The sequence below is a fragment of the Netta rufina genome, assembly GCF_964035555.1.
Source record: "Netta rufina genome assembly, chromosome: 29".
Classification (NCBI taxonomy): domain Eukaryota; kingdom Metazoa; phylum Chordata; class Aves; order Anseriformes; family Anatidae; genus Netta; species Netta rufina.
In genome coordinates this window covers 1,761,504-1,784,120 of record NC_140153.1, presented here as the reverse complement: position 1 = coordinate 1,784,120, position 22,617 = coordinate 1,761,504, and the positions used below count along the sequence as shown (strand labels likewise).

The 22,617-nt window shown below is 66.0% G+C and overlaps 8 protein-coding genes and 3 pseudogenes across 11 annotated transcripts in view; 5 read left to right on the top strand and 6 right to left on the bottom strand.

Moving 5' to 3' along the window:
- Nucleotides 1-22,617, bottom strand: part of LOC311219722 (scale keratin-like) — a gene marked incomplete at both ends in the record, with an annotated part of 123,165 nt that overhangs the window by 40,697 nt on the left and 59,851 nt on the right. The window lies entirely within an intron of this gene.
- LOC311219795 (feather keratin 4-like) lies at nt 2,943-3,334 on the top strand (the record flags this gene model as incomplete). The annotated part of the gene is made up of 1 exon (XM_084303077.1): nt 2,943-3,334. Exon 1 carries the CDS (start codon nt 2,969-2,971, stop codon nt 3,332-3,334), a length of 366 nt encoding a protein of 121 aa, XP_084159203.1. The 5' UTR covers nt 2,943-2,968.
- On the bottom strand, nt 5,500-6,658 carry LOC311219923 (feather keratin 4-like; annotated as a pseudogene). The gene is made up of 2 exons: nt 6,572-6,658; nt 5,500-5,888 (listed from the first exon to the last, which is right to left on the bottom strand). The product of its transcript is annotated as a feather keratin 4-like (transcript).
- On the top strand, nt 7,007-7,400 carry LOC311219806 (feather keratin 4-like; annotated as a pseudogene). The gene has a single exon. The product of its transcript is annotated as a feather keratin 4-like (transcript).
- LOC311219759 (feather keratin 4-like) lies at nt 9,564-9,930 on the bottom strand (annotated as a pseudogene). The gene has a single exon. The product of its transcript is annotated as a feather keratin 4-like (transcript).
- LOC311219799 (feather keratin 4-like) lies at nt 11,071-11,462 on the top strand (the record flags this gene model as incomplete). The annotated part of the gene is made up of 1 exon (XM_084303081.1): nt 11,071-11,462. The coding sequence occupies exon 1, from the start codon at nt 11,097-11,099 to the stop codon at nt 11,460-11,462; it is 366 nt and encodes a 121-aa protein (XP_084159207.1). The 5' UTR covers nt 11,071-11,096.
- On the bottom strand, nt 13,624-13,998 carry LOC311219820 (feather keratin 4-like; the record flags this gene model as incomplete). Its single annotated transcript, XM_084303100.1, has 1 exon — nt 13,624-13,998. Exon 1 carries the CDS (start codon nt 13,987-13,989, stop codon nt 13,624-13,626), a length of 366 nt encoding a protein of 121 aa, XP_084159226.1. The 5' UTR covers nt 13,990-13,998.
- LOC311219794 (feather keratin 4-like) lies at nt 15,125-15,516 on the top strand (the record flags this gene model as incomplete). Its single annotated transcript, XM_084303076.1, has 1 exon — nt 15,125-15,516. The coding sequence occupies exon 1, from the start codon at nt 15,151-15,153 to the stop codon at nt 15,514-15,516; it is 366 nt and encodes a 121-aa protein (XP_084159202.1). The 5' UTR covers nt 15,125-15,150.
- LOC311219818 (feather keratin 4-like) lies at nt 17,680-18,054 on the bottom strand (the record flags this gene model as incomplete). Its single annotated transcript, XM_084303098.1, has 1 exon — nt 17,680-18,054. The coding sequence occupies exon 1, from the start codon at nt 18,043-18,045 to the stop codon at nt 17,680-17,682; it is 366 nt and encodes a 121-aa protein (XP_084159224.1). The 5' UTR covers nt 18,046-18,054.
- LOC311219753 (feather keratin 4-like) lies at nt 19,207-19,572 on the top strand (the record flags this gene model as incomplete). Its single annotated transcript, XM_084303031.1, has 1 exon — nt 19,207-19,572. The coding sequence occupies one exon, from the start codon at nt 19,207-19,209 to the stop codon at nt 19,570-19,572; it is 366 nt and encodes a 121-aa protein (XP_084159157.1).
- Nucleotides 21,736-22,101, bottom strand: LOC311219754 (feather keratin 4-like; the record flags this gene model as incomplete). Its single annotated transcript, XM_084303032.1, has 1 exon — nt 21,736-22,101. One exon carries the CDS (start codon nt 22,099-22,101, stop codon nt 21,736-21,738), a length of 366 nt encoding a protein of 121 aa, XP_084159158.1.

Below are 22,617 nucleotides of genomic sequence, written 5' to 3'. Positions count from 1 at the left end.
GGCTGAGGTGACACCTCTTCCCAGGCAAGCCTCCTGCTGGCCCTGGGATTAAGCCCATCAGTGTTAGCACAAAGCCCACGTGCTGGATCCTTGGGTGTGGTGACGCCCGTTAAGGAAGAGGGAAGTGGCACAGCTCAGGGAACACTGGCTATAAAACGAAGCGGCAGCAAGCCCCATGTGGCACTCACGCTGGAGCTGCTGCTGGCTGGCTGGCTGGCTGGCTGGCAGGAAGAAGCCTCTGCTCCCTGGGTGCTCAGGGCTGCCTGCGGCGTTGTCTTCTTCCTTGGAGTAGAGTGAGTTCTTTCCGGTCAAGGCTGGCTCTAGCCTGTGGTGCTGGTGTGTGGTGATTAGTAAGGATTTGGCAGAGGGTCCGCATGACTGAACCGTCTAGGAAATGCAAGAATGCTAGATAATAAGGAAGCCGAGCTGGTTCCTAGAAGTTTGGTTGGACTGCAAGCTGTGCTAATTGTATAGAAATTGCCTGCTAAAGATAAGCTCTGCTAACTGCTGGGCTGTGAGGGGAAAAGCTCAGAGCTGAACGGTGCCCTGGGAGAGGTTTGGCTTGGCTCTTTGGGAGAAGCTCTTTCTTCAGCTACAGGAGTGTGTAAGCCCGGGAGCGGGCTGGGCAGAGAAGTGTTTTGGACAAGGCTTAAGCTTCGTTCAGGTGGCGCTGCGTGGAGGCGGCAGTTGGCGTGCTGCTGCTCCTGGCTCGGGGTTCCCCTCTGTTTCAGGACCTTGTGTGGAGCGTTCTGGAGGCGGCCCTGCTGGAAGGCGGGGAGCAGGCTGCTTCCAGGCAGGGCCCTGGGAGATGGGCTGCAGCCCTCAGTGTGGGAGGCAGGGCTGCCAGGGACTTTGTCCAGGGCGCCCCAGCTCTTTGGGGGGCTGGGAGAGAGCGAAGGGGCCATGTGCAGGCGGGAGGGAGCCCTGGAGCCCCCGTGGGGCCTGGGAAGGAAAGGCGGAGAGGCAGGCATTGGATGCAGGCTTGCTTTATTGTCAAGGCAGGAAAGGACACAAGCACAGAGCCAGCGAGCAAGGCCCAGGCAGGCCGGTGGTGCCTGGGGCTTCCAGAGAGGCATTCTTCCTTCAGGCTTCTGCCAGGCGCTGGCCGGCCCAGGGCCAAGAAAGGGCCCTGGGGGGGGCAGCACCGGAGGAGTCACGTGTCTGTGAAGAGGAGGAGGAGGAAGGACGAGGAGGAGAAGAAGGTGGTGGCACGGGCGTGGCTTTAGCAGGGCCCACAGGTTGTCCCACAGCTTCTTGCTGTAGCGCGGCAAGAGGTAGGGGCTGCAGGCGGGAGAAGCGTAGGGCCTGCCAAAGGTGCAAGAGGCCCCCCGAGCCCTTGGGTGGCCCCCCGCGCCGTAGAGGCCCCCCAGCCCCAGGGAGCCCCCCAAAGGCGGGTGCCTCCGGAGGAGCCCACCACGGCTTGCTGGGGGAAGGAGCTGAGGATTGGGGCCCGGGGAAGGTGACGACAACGGGGGGGCGGCTGGATGAAGGCCCGTCGAGTCGGGGAGCACTGCCGCGCGCAACAGCTCGTTGCAGCTCTCAGCGATGGGCTGGGGGACGGCGACGCTGGTTTTCCGGTGGGGTAAAGGTCGTTGCAAAGCCATCTTGGTGTGAGAGAGCTGAGCCTGCAATGCAAAGCCCCCCAGGGCTGGTGCTGTGAGTGAGGAGATGCCCTGGCAGAGCAGGGCCCGTGCCACAGCCAGGGGACCTCCCTCCTCAGCCCGCCCCGGCTCTCCTCGCCCTGCCCCCACAGAGCCCCTCTGCCCACAGCGCGTCCGGCAGAGCTCTGGTGGCCAGGGAGCCCCACACCGGCCCCTGCCCGACGAGGCCCCGCCACCACCACCCTTTTCCCGTGCAGAGCCAGGCAGGAGCGGCGGGATGCCAGCGCTTGCCCAGGACCACGCTTTTATGGGGACTGGCAAAGTGCGGGGGAGGAGCTTGGCCGCGCTGGGGGGCACGTGGCCCGTGGTGGCCGAGCCCCAGCCTCCTTCCCTGCACGCCACGGGGCTGTTGTGCTGACGCCGGTTACCCACCCTTTTCCCGTGCAGAGCCAGGGCAGGAGCGGCGGATGCCAGCGGCTTGCCCAGGACCACGCTTTTATGGGGACTGGCAAGTGCGGGGAGGAGCTGGCCGCGCTGGGGGCACGTGGCCCGTGGTGGCCGAGCCCCAGCCTCCTCCCTGCACGCCACGGGGCTGTTGTGCTGACGCCGGTTCCTCGCCAGCCCCCACCCGCTCCCTCAGCCCCTGCAATTACCCCGCTCGGACGCTCGCCAGCCCTCACCTAATGGGCAAATTAGCCCCGCTGCCGTCTCATCCCCTGCGTGCCTAAGAGGGCATGCAGTGTGACACGGGCGGGCTGCCAGCACCCTGCGTGCCGCAGCTCTTCCCCAGGGGCTTGGTCTCAGGGTGGCCGCGTGCGCGCTGTGGAGAGCCCCAGGGCAGAGCGGGGTCGTGGCGCTGGGCAAGGAGCAGCCACACGCCAGCGCCTCCATGACGTACGCACTGCAGTTGTTATCTCCAGAGGGGCGAGGTGACGAAACGCCAAATCAAAGGCGCTCCCTCTCGGGCACTGCCTGCTCAGCACCACGCATTTGGCCCGCCAAGCGGAAAGGGGAGGGAAGCCAGCAAAGGGGCCTGTGCTGGTCCGGACAGGGGGATGCTGACTCAGGGAGGGGCAGGAGCAGGACAGCCTGGCCTCGGCAGGAGGGAGTGCCGCCTCTGCCCATTGGCCCAGTGGGCGCTGCGCAATGGTGGGGGCCTGGATAAAAGCTCGGCCTGCGCGGGGCTCTCGCAAGCACTGCTCTGACCGCCTTCTCCTTGGGGAACAGGGTAAGTCTGCGAGCGCTTCTCCCTCCTGCCGCAGGCCCCTGCCCCTGGCCCCTGTGCCCTCAGCCTGGCCAGCTGCCGTCTGCTGCTCCCTCGTATCGCACTCTGTGCCCTCTTGCAGAGCACCGTCCAATCCCGCAAGATGGCTTGCTACGACCTGTGCCCACCGAAAACCAGCGTCGCCGTCCCCCAGCCCATCGCTGAGAGCTGCAACGAGCTGTGCGCGCGGCAGTGCCCCGACTCGACGGCCTTCATCCAGCCGCCCCCCGTTGTCGTCACCTTCCCCGGCCCCATCCTCAGCTCCTTCCCCCAGCAAGCCGTGGTGGGCTCCTCCGGAGCACCCGCCTTTGGGGGCTCCCTGGGGCTGGGGGGCCTCTACGGCGCGGGGGCCACCCAGGGCTCGGGGGGCCTCTGCACCTTTGGCAGGCCCTACGCTTCTCCCGCCTGCAGCCCCTACCTCTTGCCGCGCTACAGCAAGAAGCTGTGGGACACCTGTGGGCCCTGCTAAAGCCATGTCCTGCCCCAGACCCCCTGCCAGCTGCCGCGACGCATGGCTGAGTTCGTGGGCACGGGGCGCTGAGGAGCGCTGAGCATCTCCAGCCCCAGCCAAGGCCTGGGCAGCTGGCTGTGCCGGCCCCTTCGGCCTCTCGCGCCCTATTCTACTCCTCCTTCCTCCATGGCCCAGGGCCTTGCGCCCAGCCTGCCCTCTGCTCTCCCGCTCTCTCTTCCCCCCTCCTGCTCTCCGCAGCAGAAGCAAGACCCTTCAAGGCCTGTGGGGCCCATGGACCAAGTCCTCCCGAGCTGCAGTGCCGCACCGCCGGAGCTTGCGCAACCAGAAGCCACGCTCTGGAGAAGATCCTCTGTCCCCCCGACACGCCACAGCCAGCCCCGCTGGCTCCTGCTCCAGCTCTCTGTCCACTTCTCCTGCCGTGCCGGGCACAATAAAGGTTTCCTGCATCCACTCCTCTCTCTCTTCCTCTTTCTGTGTTCCGAGGCAGGAAAGCAGCCCTGCGGGGCGTAGTGGAGGCTCCGGGGGGAGGGCACACGCTGGTGCTGGGAGGCCCAGGGCATTAGGGCGGAGAGCAGGAGAGGTGCTGGCAGTTCTGCTTTGCCTGGCCTTCTCCGCCCGGGAGCGCGACCAGCTCTGCCAAGTGGCGCTGCTCCGCAGAAGCGAGGCACCGTCTCGGGCAAGAAGCGCAGAGGAAGAGGCTGGAGAGCAGGGATGGCTGAGCGCTGCACACGGTGAGTGCAGGGCCGGTCCCTTGCTGGAGGGCAGCCTTGCAGAAATGGCCGTGGGGCTGGTGGCCGCCCAGTGGAGCAGGAGCCAGCAATGTGCCTTGGGGCCGTGAGCGCTCCCCCCTGCTCCTGCTCATTGGCAATAGGGTTAGCAGCAGCCGTAAGACGTAAGGACGCTGAGCATGGGTCGCCCACTCCCGTTCTGTCCCCCCCTTTGTGGCCCCAGGCTGAGGTGACACCTCTTCCCAGGCAAGCCTCCTGCTGGCCCTGGGATTAAGCCCATCAGTGTTAGCACAAAGCCCACGTGCTGGATCCTTGGGTGTGGTGACGCCCGTTAAGGAAGAGGGAAGTGGCACAGCTCAGGGAACACTGGCTATAAAACGAAGCGGCAGCAAGCCCCATGTGGCACTCACGCTGGAGCTGCTGCTGGCTGGCTGGCTGGCTGGCTGGCAGGAAGAAGCCTCTGCTCCCTGGGTGCTCAGGGCTGCCTGCGGCGTTGTCTTCTTCCTTGGAGTAGAGTGAGTTCTTTCCGGTCAAGGCTGGCTCTAGCCTGTGGTGCTGGTGTGGTGGTGATTAGTAAGGATTTGGCAGAGGGTCCGCATGACTGAACCGTCTAGGAAATGCAAGAATGCTAGATAATAAGGAAGCCGAGCTGGTTCCTAGAAGTTTGGTTGGACTGCAAGCTGTGCTAATTGTATAGAAATTGCCTGCTAAAGATAAGCTCTGCTAACTGCTGGGCTGTGAGGGAAAAGCTCAGAGCTGAACGGTGCCCTGGGAGAGGTTTGGCTTGGCTCTTTGGGAGAAGCTCTTTCTTCAGCTACAGGAGTGTGTAAGCCCGGGAGCGGGCTGGGCAGAGAAGTGTTTTGGACAAGGCTTAAGCTTCGTTCAGGTGGCGCTGCGTGGAGGCGGCAGTTGGCGTGCTGCTGCTCCTGGCTCGGGGTTCCCCTCTGTTTCAGGACCTTGTGTGGAGCGTCTGGAGGCGGCCCTGCTGGAGGCGGGGAGCAGGCTGCTTCCAGGCAGGGCCCTGGGAGATGGGCTGCAGCCCTCAGTGTGGGAGGCAGGGCTGCCAGGGACTTTGTCCAGGGCGCCCCAGCTCTTTGGGGGGCTGGGAGAGCGAAGGGGCCATGTGCAGGCGGAGGGAGCCCTGGAGCCCCCGTGGGGCCTGGGAAGGAAAGGCGGAGAGGCAGGCATTGGATGCAGGCTTGCTTTATTGTCAAGGCAGGAAAGGACACAAGCACAGAGCCGCGAGCAAGGCCCAGGCAGGCCGGTGGTGCCTGGGGCTTCCAGAGAGGCATTCTTCCTTCAGGCTTCTGCCAGGCGCTGGCCGGCCCAGGGCCAAGAAAGGGCCCTGGGGGGGGCAGCACCGGAGGAGTCACGTGTCTGTGAAGAGGAGGAGGAGGAAGGATGAGGAGGAGAAGAGGTGGCACGGGCGTGGCTTTAGCAGGGCCCACAGGTGTCCCACAGCTTCTTGCTGTAGCGCGGCAAGAGGTAGGGGCTGCAGGCGGGAGAAGCGTAGGGCCTGCCAAAGGTGCAGAGGCCCCCCGAGCCTTGGGTGGCCCCCGCGCCGTAGAGGCCCCCCCAGCCCCAGGGAGCCCCCAAAGGCGGGTGCTCCGGAGGAGCCCACCACGGCTTGCTGGGGGAAGGAGCTGAGGATGGGGCCGGGGAAGGTGACGACAACGGGGGGCGGCTGGATGAAGGCCGTCGAGTCGGGGCACTGCCGCGCGCACAGCTCGTTGCAGCTCTCAGCGATGGGCTGGGGGGACGGCGACGCTGGTTTTCGGCGGGTACAGGTCGTTGCAAGCCATCTTGGTGTGAGAGAGCTGAGCCTGCAATGCAAAGCCCCCAGGGCCGGTGCTGTGAGTGAGGAGATGCCCTGGCAGAGCAGGGCCCGTGCCACAGCCAGGGGACTCCCTCCTCAGCCCGCCCCGGCTCTCCACGCCTGCCCCCACAGAGCCCCTCTGCCCACAGCGCGTCCGGCAGAGCTCTGGTGGCCAGGGAGCCCCACACCGGCCCCTGCCCGACGAGGCCCCGCCACCCACCCTTTTCCCGTGCAGAGCCAGGCAGGAGCGGCGGATGCCAGCGCTTGCCCAGGACCACGCTTTTATGGGGACTGGCAAGTGCGGGGAGGAGCTGGCCGCGCTGGGGGCACGTGGCCCGTGGTGGCCGAGCCCCAGCCTCCTCCCTGCACGCCACGGGGCTGTTGTGCTGACGCCGGTTCCTCGCCAGCCCCCACCCGCTCCCTCAGCCCCTGCAATTACCCCGCTCGGACGCTCGCCAGCCCTCACCTAATGGGCAAATTAGCCCCGCTGCCGTCTCATCCCCTGCGTGCCTAAGAGGGCATGCAGTGTGACACGGGCGGGCTGCCAGCACCCTGCGTGCCGCAGCTCTTCCCCAGGGGCTTGGTCTCAGGGTGGCCGCTGTGCGCGCTGTGGAGAGCCCCAGGGCAGAGCGGGGGTCGTGGCGCTGGGCAAGGAGCAGCCACACGCCAGCGCCTCCATGACGTACGCACTGCAGTTGTTATCTCCAGAGGGGCGAGGTGACGAAACGCCAAATCAAAGGCGCTCCTCTCGGGCACTGCCTGCTCAGCACCACGCATTTGGCCCGCCAAGCGGAAAGGGGAGGGAAGCCAGCAAAGGGGCCTGTGCTGGTCCGGACAGGGGATGCTGACTCAGGGAGGGCAGGAGCAGGACAGCCTGGCCTCGGCAGGGAGGGAGTGCCGCCTCTGCCCATTGGCCCAGCGGGGCGCTGCGCAATGGTGGGGCCTGGATAAAAGCTCGGCCTGCGCGGGGCTCTCGCAAGCACTGCTCTGACCGCCTTCTCCTTGGGGAACAGGGTAAGTCTGCGAGCGCTTCTCCTCCTGCCGCTGGCCCCTGCCCCTGGCCCCTGTGCCTCAGCCTGGCCAGCTGCCGTCTGCTGCTCCCTCGTATCGCACTCTGTGCCCTCTTGCAGAGCACCGTCCAATCCCGCAAGATGGCTTGCTACGACCTGTGCCCACCGAAAACCAGCGTCGCCGTCCCCCAGCCCATCGCTGAGAGCTGCAACGAGCTGTGCGCGCGGCAGTGCCCCGACTCGACGGCCTTCATCCAGCCGCCCCCCGTTGTCGTCACCTTCCCCGGCCCCATCCTCAGCTCCTTCCCCCAGCAAGCCGTGGTGGGCTCCTCCGGAGCACCCGCCTTTGGGGGCTCCCTGGGGCTGGGGGGCCTCTACGGCGCGGGGGCCACCCAGGGCTCGGGGGGGCCTCTGCACCTTTGGCAGGCCCTACGCTTCTCCCTGCCTGCAGCCCCTACCTCTTGCCGCGCTACAGCAAGAAGCTGTGGGACACCTGTGGGCCCTGCTAAAGCCATGTCCTGCCCCAGACCCCCTGCCAGCTGCCGCGACACATGGCTGAGTTCGTGGGCACGGGGCGCTGAGGAGCGCTGAGCATCTCCAGCCCCAGCCAAGGCCTGGGCAGCTGGCTGTGCCGGCCCCTTCGGCCTCTCGCGCCCTATTCTACTCCTCCTTCCTCCATGGCCAGGGCCTTGCGCCCAGCCTGCCCTCTGCTCTCCCGCTCTCTCTTCCCCCCTCCTGCTCTCCGCAGCAGAAGCAAGACCCTTCAAGGCCTGTGGGGCCCATGGACCAAGTCCTCCCGAGCTGCAGTGCCGCACCGCCGGAGCTTGCGCAACCAGAAGCCACGCTCTGGAGAAGATCCTCTGTCCCCCCGACACGCCACAGCCAGCCCCGCTGGCTCCTGCTCCAGCTCTCTGTCCACTTCTCCTGCCGTGCCGGGCACAATAAAGGTTTCCTGCATCCACTCCTCTCTCTCTTCCTCTTTCTGTGTTCCGAGGCAGGAAAGCAGCCCTGCGGGGCGTAGTGGAGGCTCCGGGGGAGGGCACACGCTGGTGCTGGGAGGCCCAGGGCATTAGGGCGGAGAGCAGGAGAGGTGCTGGCAGTTCTGCTTTGCCTGGCCTTCTCCGCCCGGGAGCGCGACCAGCTCTGCCAAGTGGCGCTGCTCCGCAGAAGCGAGGCACCGTCTCGGGCAAGAAGCGCAGAGGAAGAGGCTGGAGAGCAGGGATGGCTGAGCGCTGCACACGGTGAGTGCAGGGCCGGTCCCTTGCTGGAGGGCAGCCTTGCAGAAATGGCCGTGGGGCTGGTGGCCGCCCAGTGGAGCAGGAGCCAGCAATGTGCCTTGGGGCCGTGAGCGCTCCCCCCTGCTCCTGCTCATTGGCAATAGGGTTAGCAGCAGCCGTAAGACGTAAGGACGCTGAGCATGGGTCGCCCACTCCCGTTCTGTCCCCCCCTTTGTGGCCCCAGGCTGAGGTGACACCTCTTCCCAGGCAAGCCTCCTGCTGGCCCTGGGATTAAGCCCATCAGTGTTAGCACAAAGCCCACGTGCTGGATCCTTGGGTGTGGTGACGCCCGTTAAGGAAGAGGGAAGTGGCACAGCTCAGGGAACACTGGCTATAAAACGAAGCGGCAGCAAGCCCCATGTGGCACTCACGCTGGAGCTGCTGCTGGCTGGCTGGCTGGCTGGCTGGCAGGAAGAAGCCTCTGCTCCCTGGGTGCTCAGGGCTGCCTGCGGCGTTGTCTTCTTCCTTGGAGTAGAGTGAGTTCTTTCCGGTCAAGGCTGGCTCTAGCCTGTGGTGCTGGTGTGGTGGTGATTAGTAAGGATTTGGCAGAGGGTCCGCATGACTGAACCGTCTAGGAAATGCAAGAATGCTAGATAATAAGGAAGCCGAGCTGGTTCCTAGAAGTTTGGTTGGACTGCAAGCTGTGCTAATTGTATAGAAATTGCCTGCTAAAGATAAGCTCTGCTAACTGCTGGGCTGTGAGGGAAAAGCTCAGAGCTGAACGGTGCCCTGGGAGAGGTTTGGCTTGGCTCTTTGGGAGAAGCTCTTTCTTCAGCTACAGGAGTGTGTAAGCCCGGGAGCGGGCTGGGCAGAGAAGTGTTTTGGACAAGGCTTAAGCTTCGTTCAGGTGGCGCTGCGTGGAGGCGGCAGTTGGCGTGCTGCTGCTCCTGGCTCGGGGTTCCCCTCTGTTTCAGGACCTTGTGTGGAGCGTCTGGAGGCGGCCCTGCTGGAGGCGGGGAGCAGGCTGCTTCCAGGCAGGGCCCTGGGAGATGGGCTGCAGCCCTCAGTGTGGGAGGCAGGGCTGCCAGGGACTTTGTCCAGGGCGCCCCAGCTCTTTGGGGGGCTGGGAGAGCGAAGGGGCCATGTGCAGGCGGAGGGAGCCCTGGAGCCCCCGTGGGGCCTGGGAAGGAAAGGCGGAGAGGCAGGCATTGGATGCAGGCTTGCTTTATTGTCAAGGCAGGAAAGGACACAAGCACAGAGCCGCGAGCAAGGCCCAGGCAGGCCGGTGGTGCCTGGGGCTTCCAGAGAGGCATTCTTCCTTCAGGCTTCTGCCAGGCGCTGGCCGGCCCAGGGCCAAGAAAGGGCCCTGGGGGGGGCAGCACCGGAGGAGTCACGTGTCTGTGAAGAGGAGGAGGAGGAAGGATGAGGAGGAGAAGAGGTGGCACGGGCGTGGCTTTAGCAGGGCCCACAGGTGTCCCACAGCTTCTTGCTGTAGCGCGGCAAGAGGTAGGGGCTGCAGGCGGGAGAAGCGTAGGGCCTGCCAAAGGGTGCAGAGGCCCCCCGAGCCTTGGGTGGCCCCCGCGCCGTAGAGGCCCCCCAGCCCCAGGGAGCCCCCAAAGGCGGGTGCTCCGGAGGAGCCCACCACGGCTTGCTGGGGGAAGGAGCTGAGGATGGGGCCGGGGAAGGTGACGACAACGGGGGGCGGCTGGATGAAGGCCGTCGAGTCGGGGCACTGCCGCACGCACAGCTCGTTGCAGCTCTCAGCGATGGGCTGGGGGACGGCGACGCTGGTTTTCGGCGGGTACAGGTCGTTGCAAGCCATCTTGGTGTGAGAGAGCTGAGCCTGCAATGCAAAGCCCCCAGGGCCGGTGCTGTGAGTGAGGAGATGCCCTGGCAGAGCAGGGCCCGTGCCACAGCCAGGGGACTCCCTCCTCAGCCCGCCCCGGCTCTCCTCGCCTGCCCCCACAGAGCCCCTCTGCCCACAGCGCGTCCGGCAGAGCTCTGGTGGCCAGGGAGCCCCCACACCGGCCCCTGCCCGACGAGGCCCCGCCACCCACCCTTTTCCCGTGCAGAGCCAGGCAGGAGCGGCGGATGCCAGCGCTTGCCCAGGACCACGCTTTTATGGGGACTGGCAAGTGCGGGGAGGAGCTGGCCGCGCTGGGGGCACGTGGCCCGTGGTGGCCGAGCCCCAGCCTCCTCCCTGCACGCCACGGGGCTGTTGTGCTGACGCCGGTTCCTCGCCAGCCCCCACCCGCTCCCTCAGCCCCTGCAATTACCCCCGCTCGGACGCTCGCCAGCCCTCACCTAATGGGCAAATTAGCCCCGCTGCCGTCTCATCCCCTGCGTGCCTAAGAGGGCATGCAGTGTGACACGGGCGGGCTGCCAGCACCCTGCGTGCCGCAGCTCTTCCCCAGGGGCTTGGTCTCAGGGTGGCCGCGTGCGCGCTGTGGAGAGCCCCAGGGCAGAGCGGGGGTCGTGGCGCTGGGCAAGGAGCAGCCACACGCCAGCGCCTCCATGACGTACGCACTGCAGGTTGTTATCTCCAGAGGGGCGAGGTGACGAAACGCCAAATCAAAGGCGCTCCTCTCGGGCACTGCCTGCTCAGCACCACGCATTTGGCCCGCCAAGCGGAAAGGGGAGGGAAGCCAGCAAAGGGGCCTGTGCTGGTCCGGACAGGGGATGCTGACTCAGGGAGGGGCAGGAGCAGGACAGCCTGGCCTCGGCAGGAGGGAGTGCCGCCTCTGCCCATTGGCCCAGTGGGCGCTGCGCAATGGTGGGGCCTGGATAAAAGCTCGGCCTGCGCGGGGCTCTCGCAAGCACTGCTCTGACCGCCTTCTCCTTGGGGAACAGGGTAAGTCTGCGAGCACTTCTCCTCCTGCCGCTGGCCCCTGCCCCTGGCCCCTGTGCCTCAGCCTGGCCAGCTGCCGTCTGCTGCTCCCTCGTATCGCACTCTGTGCCCTCTTGCAGAGCACCGTCCAATCCCGCAAGATGGCTTGCTACGACCTGTGCCCACCGAAAACCAGCGTCGCCGTCCCCCAGCCCATCGCTGAGAGCTGCAACGAGCTGTGCGCGCGGCAGTGCCCCGACTCGACGGCCTTCATCCAGCCGCCCCCCGTTGTCGTCACCTTCCCCGGCCCCATCCTCAGCTCCTTCCCCCAGCAAGCCGTGGTGGGCTCCTCCGGAGCACCCGCCTTTGGGGGCTCCCTGGGGCTGGGGGGCCTCTACGGCGCGGGGGCCACCCAGGGCTCGGGGGGCCTCTGCACCTTTGGCAGGCCCTACGCTTCTCCCGCCTGCAGCCCCTACCTCTTGCCGCGCTACAGCAAGAAGCTGTGGGACACCTGTGGGCCCTGCTAAAGCCATGTCCTGCCCCAGACCCCCTGCCAGCTGCCGCGACGCATGGCTGAGTTCGTGGGCACGGGGCGCTGAGGAGCGCTGAGCATCTCCAGCCCCAGCCAAGGCCTGGGCAGCTGGCTGTGCCGGCCCCTTCGGCCTCTCGCGCCCTATTCTACTCCTCCTTCCTCCATGGCCAGGGCCTTGCGCCCAGCCTGCCCTCTGCTCTCCCGCTCTCTCTTCCCCCCTCCTGCTCTCCGCAGCAGAAGCAAGACCCTTCAAGGCCTGTGGGGCCCATGGACCAAGTCCTCCCGAGCTGCAGTGCCGCACCGCCGGAGCTTGCGCAACCAGAAGCCACGCTCTGGAGAAGATCCTCTGTCCCCCCGACACGCCACAGCCAGCCCCGCTGGCTCCTGCTCCAGCTCTCTGTCCACTTCTCCTGCCGTGCCGGGCACAATAAAGGTTTCCTGCATCCACTCCTCTCTCTCTTCCTCTTTCTGTGTTCCGAGGCAGGAAAGCAGCCCTGCGGGGCGTAGTGGAGGCTCCGGGGCAGGGCACACGCTGGTGCTGGGAGGCCCAGGGCATTAGGGCAGAGAGCAGGAGAGGTGCTGGCAGTTCTGCTTTGCCTGGCCTTCTCCGCCCGGGAGCGCGACCAGCTCTGCCAAGTGGCGCTGCTCCGCAGAAGCGAGGCACCGTCTCAGGCAAGAAGCGCAGAGGAAGAGGCCGGAGAGCAGGGATGGCTGAGCGCTGCACACAGTGAGTGCAGGGCCGGTCCCTTGCTGGAGGGCAGCCTTGCAGAAATGGCCGTGGGGCTGGTGGCCGCGCAGTGGAGCAGGAGCCAGCAATGTGCCTTGGGGCCGTGAGCGCTCCCCCCTGCTCCTGCTCATTGGCAATAGTTAGCAGCAGCCGTAAGACGTAAGGACGCTGAGCATGGGTCGCCCACTCCCGTTCTGTCTCCCCCTTTGTGGCCCCAGGCTGAGGTGACTCCTCTTCCCAGGCAAGCCTCCTGCTGGCCCTGGGATTAAGCCCATCAGTGTTAGCACAAAGCCCACGTGCTGGATCCTTGGGTGTGGTGACGCCCGTTAAGGAAGAGGGAAGTGGCACAGCTCAGGGAACACTGGCTATAAAACGAAGCGGCAGCAAGCCCCATGTGGCACTCACGCTGGAGCTGCTGCTGGCTGGCTGGCTGGCTGGCTGGCAGGAAGAAGCCTCTGCTCCCTGGGTGCTCAGGGCTGCCTGCGGCGTTGTCTTCTTCCTTGGAGTAGAGTGAGTTCTTTCCGGTCAAGGCTGGCTCTAGCCTGTGGTGCTGGTGTGGTGGTGATTAGTAAGGATTTGGCAGAGGGTCCGCATGACTGAACCGTCTAGGAAATGCAAGAATGCTAGATAATAAGGAAGCCGAGCTGGTTCCTAGAAGTTTGGTTGGACTGCAAGCTGTGCTAATTGTATAGAAATTGCCTGCTAAAGATAAGCTCTGCTAACTGCTGGGCTGTGAGGGAAAAGCTCAGAGCTGAACGGTGCCCTGGGAGAGGTTTGGCTTGGCTCTTTGGGAGAAGCTCTTTCTTCAGCTACAGGAGTGTGTAAGCCCGGGAGCGGGCTGGGCAGAGAAGTGTTTTGGACAAGGCTTAAGCTTCGTTCAGGTGGCGCTGCGTGGAGGCGGCAGTTGGCGTGCTGCTGCTCCTGGCTCGGGGTTCCCCTCTGTTTCAGGACCTTGTGTGGAGCGTCTGGAGGCGGCCCTGCTGGAGGCGGGGAGCAGGCTGCTTCCAGGCAGGGCCCTGGGAGATGGGCTGCAGCCCTCAGTGTGGGAGGCAGGGCTGCCAGGGACTTTGTCCAGGGCGCCCCAGCTCTTTGGGGGGCTGGGAGAGCGAAGGGGCCATGTGCAGGCGGAGGGAGCCCTGGAGCCCCCGTGGGGCCTGGGAAGGAAAGGCGGAGAGGCAGGCATTGGATGCAGGCTTGCTTTATTGTCAAGGCAGGAAAGGACACAAGCACAGAGCCGCGAGCAAGGCCCAGGCAGGCCGGTGGTGCCTGGGGCTTCCAGAGAGGCGTTCTTCCTTCAGGCTTCTGCCAGGCGCTGGCCGGCCCAGGGCCAAGAAAGGGCCCTGGGGGGGGCAGCACCGGAGGAGTCACGTGTCTGTGAAGAGGAGGAGGAGGAAGGACGAGGAGGAGAAGAGGTGGCACGGGCGTGGCTTTAGCAGGGCCCACAGGTGTCCCACAGCTTCTTGCTGTAGCGCGGCAAGAGGTAGGGGCTGCAGGCGGGAGAAGCGTAGGGCCTGCCAAAGGTGCAGAGGCCCCCCGAGCCCTGGGTGGCCCCCGCGCCGTAGAGGCCCCCCAGCCCCAGGGAGCCCCCAAAGGCGGGTGCTCCGGAGGAGCCCACCACGGCTTGCTGGGGGAAGGAGCTGAGGATGGGGCCGGGGAAGGTGACGACAACGGGGGGCGGCTGGATGAAGGCCGTCGAGTCGGGGCACTGCCGCGCGCACAGCTCGTTGCAGCTCTCAGCGATGGGCTGGGGGACGGCGACGCTGGTTTTCGGCGGGTACAGGTCGTTGCAAGCCATCTTGGTGTGAGAGAGCTGAGCCTGCAATGCAAAGCCCCCAGGGCCGGTGCTGTGAGTGAGGAGATGCCCTGGCAGAGCAGGGCCCGTGCCACAGCCAGGGGACTCCCTCCTCAGCCCGCCCCGGCTCTCCACGCCTGCCCCCACAGAGCCCCTCTGCCCACAGCGCGTCCGGCAGAGCTCTGGTGGCCAGGGAGCCCCACACCGGCCCCTGCCCGACGAGGCCCCGCCACCCACCCTTTTCCCGTGCAGAGCCAGGCAGGAGCGGCGGATGCCAGCGCTTGCCCAGGACCACGCTTTTATGGGGACTGGCAAGTGCGGGGAGGAGCTGGCCGCGCTGGGGGCACGTGGCCCGTGGTGGCCGAGCCCCAGCCTCCTCCCTGCACGCCACGGGGCTGTTGTGCTGACGCCGGTTCCTCGCCAGCCCCCACCCGCTCCCTCAGCCCCTGCAATTACCCCGCTCGGACGCTCGCCAGCCCTCACCTAATGGGCAAATTAGCCCCGCTGCCGTCTCATCCCCTGCGTGCCTAAGAGGGCATGCAGTGTGACACGGGCGGGCTGCCAGCACCCTGCGTGCCGCAGCTCTTCCCCAGGGGCTTGGTCTCAGGGTGGCCGCGTGCGCGCTGTGGAGAGCCCCAGGGCAGAGCGGGGTCGTGGCGCTGGGCAAGGAGCAGCCACACGCCAGCGCCTCCATGACGTACGCACTGCAGTTGTTATCTCCAGAGGGGCGAGGTGACGAAACGCCAAATCAAAGGCGCTCCTCTCGGGCACTGCCTGCTCAGCACCACGCATTTGGCCCGCCAAGCGGAAAGGGGAGGGAAGCCAGCAAAGGGGCCTGTGCTGGTCCGGACAGGGGATGCTGACTCAGGGAGGGCAGGAGCAGGACAGCCTGGCCTCGGCAGGAGGGAGTGCCGCCTCTGCCCATTGGCCCAGTGGGCGCTGCGCAATGGTGGGGCCTGGATAAAAGCTCGGCCTGCGCGGGGCTCTCGCAAGCACTGCTCTGACCGCCTTCTCCTTGGGGAACAGGGTAAGTCTGCGAGCACTTCTCCTCCTGCCGCTGGCCCCTGCCCCTGGCCCCTGTGCCTCAGCCTGGCCAGCTGCCGTCTGCTGCTCCCTCGTATCGCACTCTGTGCCCTCTTGCAGAGCACCGTCCAATCCCGCAAGATGGCTTGCTACGACCTGTGCCCACCGAAAACCAGCGTCGCCGTCCCCCAGCCCATCGCTGAGAGCTGCAACGAGCTGTGCGCGCGGCAGTGCCCCGACTCGACGGCCTTCATCCAGCCGCCCCCCGTTGTCGTCACCTTCCCCGGCCCCATCCTCAGCTCCTTCCCCCAGCAAGCCGTGGTGGGCTCCTCCGGAGCACCCGCCTTTGGGGGCTCCCTGGGGCTGGGGGGCCTCTACGGCGCGGGGGCCACCCAGGGCTCGGGGGGCCTCTGCACCTTTGGCAGGCCCTACGCTTCTCCCGCCTGCAGCCCCTACCTCTTGCCGCGCTACAGCAAGAAGCTGTGGGACACCTGTGGGCCCTGCTAAAGCCATGTCCTGCCCCAGACCCCCTGCCAGCTGCCGCGACGCATGGCTGAGTTCGTGGGCACGGGGCGCTGAGGAGCGCTGAGCATCTCCAGCCCCAGCCAAGGCCTGGGCAGCTGGCTGTGCCGGCCCCTTCGGCCTCTCGCGCCCTATTCTACTCCTCCTTCCTCCATGGCCAGGGCCTTGCGCCCAGCCTGCCCTCTGCTCTCCCGCTCTCTCTTCCCCCCTCCTGCTCTCCGCAGCAGAAGCAAGACCCTTCAAGGCCTGTGGGGCCCATGGACCAAGTCCTCCCGAGCTGCAGTGCCGCACCGCCGGAGCTTGCGCAACCAGAAGCCACGCTCTGGAGAAGATCCTCTGTCCCCCCGACACGCCACAGCCAGCCCCGCTGGCTCCTGCTCCAGCTCTCTGTCCACTTCTCCTGCCGTGCCGGGCACAATAAAGGTTTCCTGCATCCACTCCTCTCTCTCTTCCTCTTTCTGTGTTCCGAGGCAGGAAAGCAGCCCTGCGGGGCGTAGTGGAGGCTCCGGGGGAGGGCACACGCTGGTGCTGGGAGGCCCAGGGCATTAGGGCAGAGAGCAGGAGAGGTGCTGGCAGTTCTGCTTTGCCTGGCCTTCTCCGCCCGGGAGCGCGACCAGCTCTGCCAAGTGGCGCTGCTCCGCAGAAGCGAGGCACCGTCTCGGGCAAGAAGCGCAGAGGAAGAGGCCGGAGAGCAGGGATGGCTGAGCGCTGCACACAGTGAGTGCAGGGCCGGTCCCTTGCTGGAGGGCAGCCTTGCAGAAATGGCCGTGGGGCTGGTGGCCGCGCAGTGGAGCAGGAGCCAGCAATGTGCCTTGGGGCCGTGAGCGCTCCCCCCTGCTCCTGCTCATTGGCAATAGGGTTAGCAGCAGCCGTAAGACGTAAGGACGCTGAGCATGGGTCGCCCACTCCCGTTCTGTCCCCCCCTTTGTGGCCCCAGGCTGAGGTGACTCCTCTTCCCAGGCAAGCCTCCTGCTGGCCCTGGGATTAAGCCCATCAGTGTTAGCACAAAGCCCACGTGCTGGATCCTTGGGTGTGGTGACGCCCGTTAAGGAAGAGGGAAGTGGCACAGCTCAGGGAACACTGGCTATAAAACGAAGCGGCAGCAAGCCCCATGTGGCACTCACGCTGGAGCTGCTGCTGGCTGGCTGGCTGGCTGGCTGGCAGGAAGAAGCCTCTGCTCCCTGGGTGCTCAGGGCTGCCTGCGGCGTTGTCTTCTTCCTTGGAGTAGAGTGAGTTCTTTCCGGTCAAGGCTGGCTCTAGCCTGTGGTGCTGGTGTGGTGGTGATTAGTAAGGATTTGGCAGAGGGTCCGCATGACTGAACCGTCTAGGAAATGCAAGAATGCTAGATAATAAGGAAGCCGAGCTGGTTCCTAGAAGTTTGGTTGGACTGCAAGCTGTGCTAATTGTATAGAAATTGCCTGCTAAAGATAAGCTCTGCTAACTGCTGGGCTGTGAGGGAAAAGCTCAGAGCTGAACGGTGCCCTGGGAGAGGTTTGGCTTGGCTCTTTGGGAGAAGCTCTTTCTTCAGCTACAGGAGTGTGTAAGCCCGGGAGCGGGCTGGGCAGAGAAGTGTTTTGGACAAGGCTTAAGCTTCGTTCAGGTGGCGCTGCGTGGAGGCGGCAGTTGGCGTGCTGCTGCTCCTGGCTCGGGGTTCCCCTCTGTTTCAGGACCTTGTGTGGAGCGTCTGGAGGCGGCCCTGCTGGAGGCGGGGAGCAGGCTGCTTCCAGGCAGGGCCCTGGGAGATGGGCTGCAGCCCTCAGTGTGGGAGGCAGGGCTGCCAGGGACTTTGTCCAGGGCGCCCCAGCTCTTTGGGGGGCTGGGAGAGCGAAGGGGCCATGTGCAGGCGGAGGGAGCCCTGGAGCCCCCGTGGGGCCTGGGAAGGAAAGGCGGAGAGGCAGGCATTGGATGCAGGCTTGCTTTATTGTCAAGGCAGGAAAGGACACAAGCACAGAGCCGCGAGCAAGGCCCAGGCAGGCCGGTGGTGCCTGGGGCTTCCAGAGAGGCGTTCTTCCTTCAGGCTTCTGCCAGGCGCTGGCCGGCCCAGGGCCAAGAAAGGGCCCTGGGGGGGGCAGCACCGGAGGAGTCACGTGTCTGTGAAGAGGAGGAGGAGGAAGGACGAGGAGGAGAAGAGGTGGCACGGGCGTGGCTTTAGCAGGGCCCACAGGTGTCCCACAGCTTCTTGCTGTAGCGCGGCAAGAGGTAGGGGCTGCAGGCGGGAGAAGCGTAGGGCCTGCCAAAGGTGCAGAGGCCCCCCGAGCCCTGGGTGGCCCCCGCGCCGTAGAGGCCCCCCAGCCCCAGGGAGCCCCCAAAGGCGGGTGCTCCGGAGGAGCCCACCACGGCTTGCTGGGGGAAGGAGCTGAGGATGGGGCCGGGGAAGGTGACGACAACGGGGGGCGGCTGGATGAAGGCCGTTGAGTCGGGGCACTGCCGCGCGCACAGCTCGTTGCAGCTCTCAGCGATGGGCTGGGGGACGGCGACGCTGGTTTTCGGCGGGTACAGGTCGTTGCAAGCCATCTTGGTGTGAGAGAGCTGAGCCTGCAATGCAAAGCCCCCAGGGCCGGTGCTGTGAGTGAGGAGATGCCCTGGCAGAGCAGGGCCCGTGCCACAGCCAGGGGACTCCCTCCTCAGCCCGCCCCGGCTCTCCTCGCCTGCCCCCACAGAGCCCCTCTGCCCACAGCGCGTCCGGCAGAGCTCTGGTGGCCAGGGAGCCCCACACCGGCCCCTGCCCGACGAGGCCCCGCCACCCACCCTTTTCCCGTGCAGAGCCAGGCAGGAGCGGCGGATGCCAGCGCTTGCCCAGGACCACGCTTTTATGGGGACTGGCAAGTGCGGGGAGGAGCTGGCCGCGCTGGGGGCACGTGGCCCGTGGTGGCCGAGCCCCAGCCTCCTCCCTGCACGCCACGGGGCTGTTGTGCTGACGCCGGTTCCTCGCCAGCCCCCACCCGCTCCCTCAGCCCCTGCAATTACCCCGCTCGGACGCTCGCCAGCCCTCACCTAATGGGCAAATTAGCCCCGCTGCCGTCTCATCCCCTGCGTGCCTAAGAGGGCATGCAGTGTGACACGGGCGGGCTGCCAGCACCCTGCGTGCCGCAGCTCTTCCCCAGGGGCTTGGTCTCAGGGTGGCCGCGTGCGCGCTGTGGAGAGCCCCAGGGCAGAGCGGGGTCGTGGCGCTGGGCAAGGAGCAGCCACACGCCAGCGCCTCCATGACGTACGCACTGCAGTTGTTATCTCCAGAGGGGCGAGGTGACGAAACGCCAAATCAAAGGCGCTCCTCTCGGGCACTGCCTGCTCAGCACCACGCATTTGGCCCGCCAAGCGGAAAGGGGAGGGAAGCCAGCAAAGGGGCCTGTGCTGGTCCGGACAGGGGATGCTGACTCAGGGAGGGCAGGAGCAGGACAGCCTGGCCTCGGCAGGAGGGAGTGCCGCCTCTGCCCATTGGCCCAGCGGGCGCTGCGCAATGGTGGGGCCTGGATAAAAGCTCGGCCTGCGCGGGGCTCTCGCAAGCACTGCTCTGACCGCCTTCTCCTTGGGGAACCGGGTAAGTCTGCGAGCACTTCTCCTCCTGCCGCTGGCCCCTGCCCCTGGCCCCTGTGCCTCAGCCTGGCCAGCTGCCGTCTGCTGCTCCCTCGTATCGCACTCTGTGCCCTCTTGCAGAGCACTGTCCAATCCCGCAAGATGGCTTGCTACGACCTGTGCCCACCGAAAACCAGCGTCGCCGTCCCCCAGCCCATCGCTGAGAGCTGCAACGAGCTGTGCGCGCGGCAGTGCCCCGACTCGACGGCCTTCATCCAGCCGCCCCCCGTTGTCGTCACCTTCCCCGGCCCCATCCTCAGCTCCTTCCCCCAGCAAGCCGTGGTGGGCTCCTCCGGAGCACCCGCCTTTGGGGGCTCCCTGGGGCTGGGGGGCCTCTACGGCGCGGGGGCCACCCAGGGCTCGGGGGGCCTCTGCACCTTTGGCAGGCCCTACGCTTCTCCCGCCTGCAGCCCCTACCTCTTGCCGCGCTACAGCAAGAAGCTGTGGGACACCTGTGGGCCCTGCTAAAGCCATGTCCTGCCCCAGACCCCCTGCCAGCTGCCGCGACGCATGGCTGAGTTCGTGGGCACGGGGCGCTGAGGAGCGCTGAGCATCTCCAGCCCCAGCCAAGGCCTGGGCAGCTGGCTGTGCCGGCCCCTTCGGCCTCTCACGCCCTATTCTACTCCTCCTTCCTCCATGGCCAGGGCCTTGCGCCCAGCCTGCCCTCTGCTCTCCCGCTCTCTCTTCCCCCCTCCTGCTCTCCGCAGCAGAAGCAAGACCCTTCAAGGCCTGTGGGGCCCATGGACCAAGTCCTCCCGAGCTGCAGTGCCGCACCGCCGGAGCTTGCGCAACCAGAAGCCACGCTCTGGAGAAGATCCTCTGTCCCCCCGACACGCCACAGCCAGCCCCGCTGGCTCCTGCTCCAGCTCTCTGTCCACTTCTCCTGCCGTGCCGGGCACAATAAAGGTTTCCTGCATCCACTCCTCTCTCTCTTCCTCTTTCTGTGTTCCGAGGCAGGAAAGCAGCCCTGCGGGGCGTAGTGGAGGCTCCGGGGGAGGGCACACGCTGGTGCTGGGAGGCCCAGGGCATTAGGGCGGAGAGCAGGAGAGGTGCTGGCAGTTCTGCTTTGCCTGGCCTTCTCCGCCCGGGAGCGCGACCAGCTCTGCCAAGTGGCGCTGCTCCGCAGAAGCGAGGCACCGTCTCGGGCAAGAAGCGCAGAGGAAGAGGCCGGAGAGCAGGGATGGCTGAGCGCTGCACACAGTGAGTGCAGGGCCGGTCCCTTGCTGGAGGGCAGCCTTGCAGAAATGGCCGTGGGGCTGGTGGCCGCGCAGTGGAGCAGGAGCCAGCAATGTGCCTTGGGGCCGTGAGCGCTCCCCCCTGCTCCTGCTCATTGGCAATAGGGTTAGCAGCAGCCGTAAGACGTAAGGACGCTGAGCATGGGTCGCCCACTCCCGTTCTGTCTCCCCCTTTGTGGCCCCAGGCTGAGGTGACACCTCTTCCCAGGCAAGCCTCCTGCTGGCCCTGGGATTAAGCCCATCAGTGTTAGCACAAAGCCCACGTGCTGGATCCTTGGGTGTGGTGACGCCCGTTAAGGAAGAGGGAAGTGGCACAGCTCAGGGAACACTGGCTATAAAACGAAGCGGCAGCAAGCCCCATGTGGCACTCACGCTGGAGCTGCTGCTGGCTGGCTGGCTGGCTGGCTGGCAGGAAGAAGCCTCTGCTCCCTGGGTGCTCAGGGCTGCCTGCGGCGTTGTCTTCTTCCTTGGAGTAGAGTGAGTTCTTTCCGGTCAAGGCTGGCTCTAGCCTGTGGTGCTGGTGTGGTGGTGATTAGTAAGGATTTGGCAGAGGGTCCGCATGACTGAACCGTCTAGGAAATGCAAGAATGCTAGATAATAAGGAAGCCGAGCTGGTTCCTAGAAGTTTGGTTGGACTGCAAGCTGTGCTAATTGTATAGAAATTGCCCGCTAAAGATAAGCTCTGCTAACTGCTGGGCTGTGAGGGAAAAGCTCAGAGCTGAACGGTGCCCTGGGAGAAGTTTGGCTTGGCTCTTTGGGAGAAGCTCTTTCTTCAGCTACAGGAGTGTGTAAGCCCGGGAGCGGGCTGGGCAGAGAAGTGTTTTGGACAAGGCTTAAGCTTCGTTCAGGTGGCGCTGCGTGGAGGCGGCAGTTGGCGTGCTGCTGCTCCTGGCTCGGGGTTCCCCTCTGTTTCAGGACCTTGTGTGGAGCGTCTGGAGGCGGCCCTGCTGGAGGCGGGGAGCAGGCTGCTTCCAGGCAGGGCCCTGGGAGATGGGCTGCAGCCCTCAGTGTGGGAGGCAGGGCTGCCAGGGACTTTGTCCAGGGCGCCCCAGCTCTTTGGGGGGCTGGGAGAGCGAAGGGGCCATGTGCAGGCGGAGGGAGCCCTGGAGCCCCCGTGGGGCCTGGGAAGGAAAGGCGGAGAGGCAGGCATTGGATGCAGGCTTGCTTTATTGTCAAGGCAGGAAAGGACACAAGCACAGAGCCGCGAGCAAGGCCCAGGCAGGCCGGTGGTGCCTGGGGCTTCCAGAGAGGCATTCTTCCTTCAGGCTTCTGCCAGGCGCTGGCTGGCCCGGGGCCAAGAAAGGGCCCTGGGGGGGGCAGCACCGGAGGAGTCACGTGTCTGTGAAGAGGAGGAGGAGGAAGGACGAGGAGGAGAAGAGGTGGCACGGGCGTGGCTTTAGCAGGGCCCACAGGTGTCCCACAGCTTCTTGCTGTAGCGCGGCAAGAGGTAGGGGCTGCAGGCGGGAGAAGCGTAGGGCCTGCCAAAGGTGCAGAGGCCCCCCGAGCCTTGGGTGGCCCCCGCGCCGTAGAGGCCCCCCAGCCCCAGGGAGCCCCCAAAGGCGGGTGCTCCGGAGGAGCCCACCACGGCTTGCTGGGGGAAGGAGCTGAGGATGGGGCCGGGGAAGGTGACGACAACGGGGGGCGGCTGGATGAAGGCCGTCGAGTCGGGGCACTGCCGCGCGCACAGCTCGTTGCAGCTCTCAGCGATGGGCTGGGGGACGGCAACGCTGGTTTTCGGCGGGTACAGGTCGTTGCAAGCCATCTTGGTGTGAGAGAGCTGAGCCTGCAATGCAAAGCCCCCAGGGCCGGTGCTGTGAGTGAGGAGATGCCCTGGCAGAGCAGGGCCCGTGCCACAGCCAGGGGACTCCCTCCTCAGCCCGCCCCGGCTCTCCACGCCTGCCCCCACAGAGCCCCTCTGCCCACAGCGCGTCCGGCAGAGCTCTGGTGGCCAGGGAGCCCCACACCGGCCCCTGCCCGACGAGGCCCCGCCACCCACCCTTTTCCCGTGCAGAGCCAGGCAGGAGCGGCGGATGCCAGCGCTTGCCCAGGACCACGCTTTTATGGGGACTGGCGAGTGCGGGGAGGAGCTGGCCGCGCTGGGGGCACGTGGCCCGTGGTGGCCGAGCCCCAGCCTCCTCCCTGCACGCCACGGGGCTGTTGTGCTGACGCCGGTTCCTCGCCAGCCCCCACCCGCTCCCTCAGCCCCTGCAATTACCCCGCTCGGACGCTCGCCAGCCCTCACCTAATGGGCAAATTAGCCCCGCTGCCGTCTCATCCC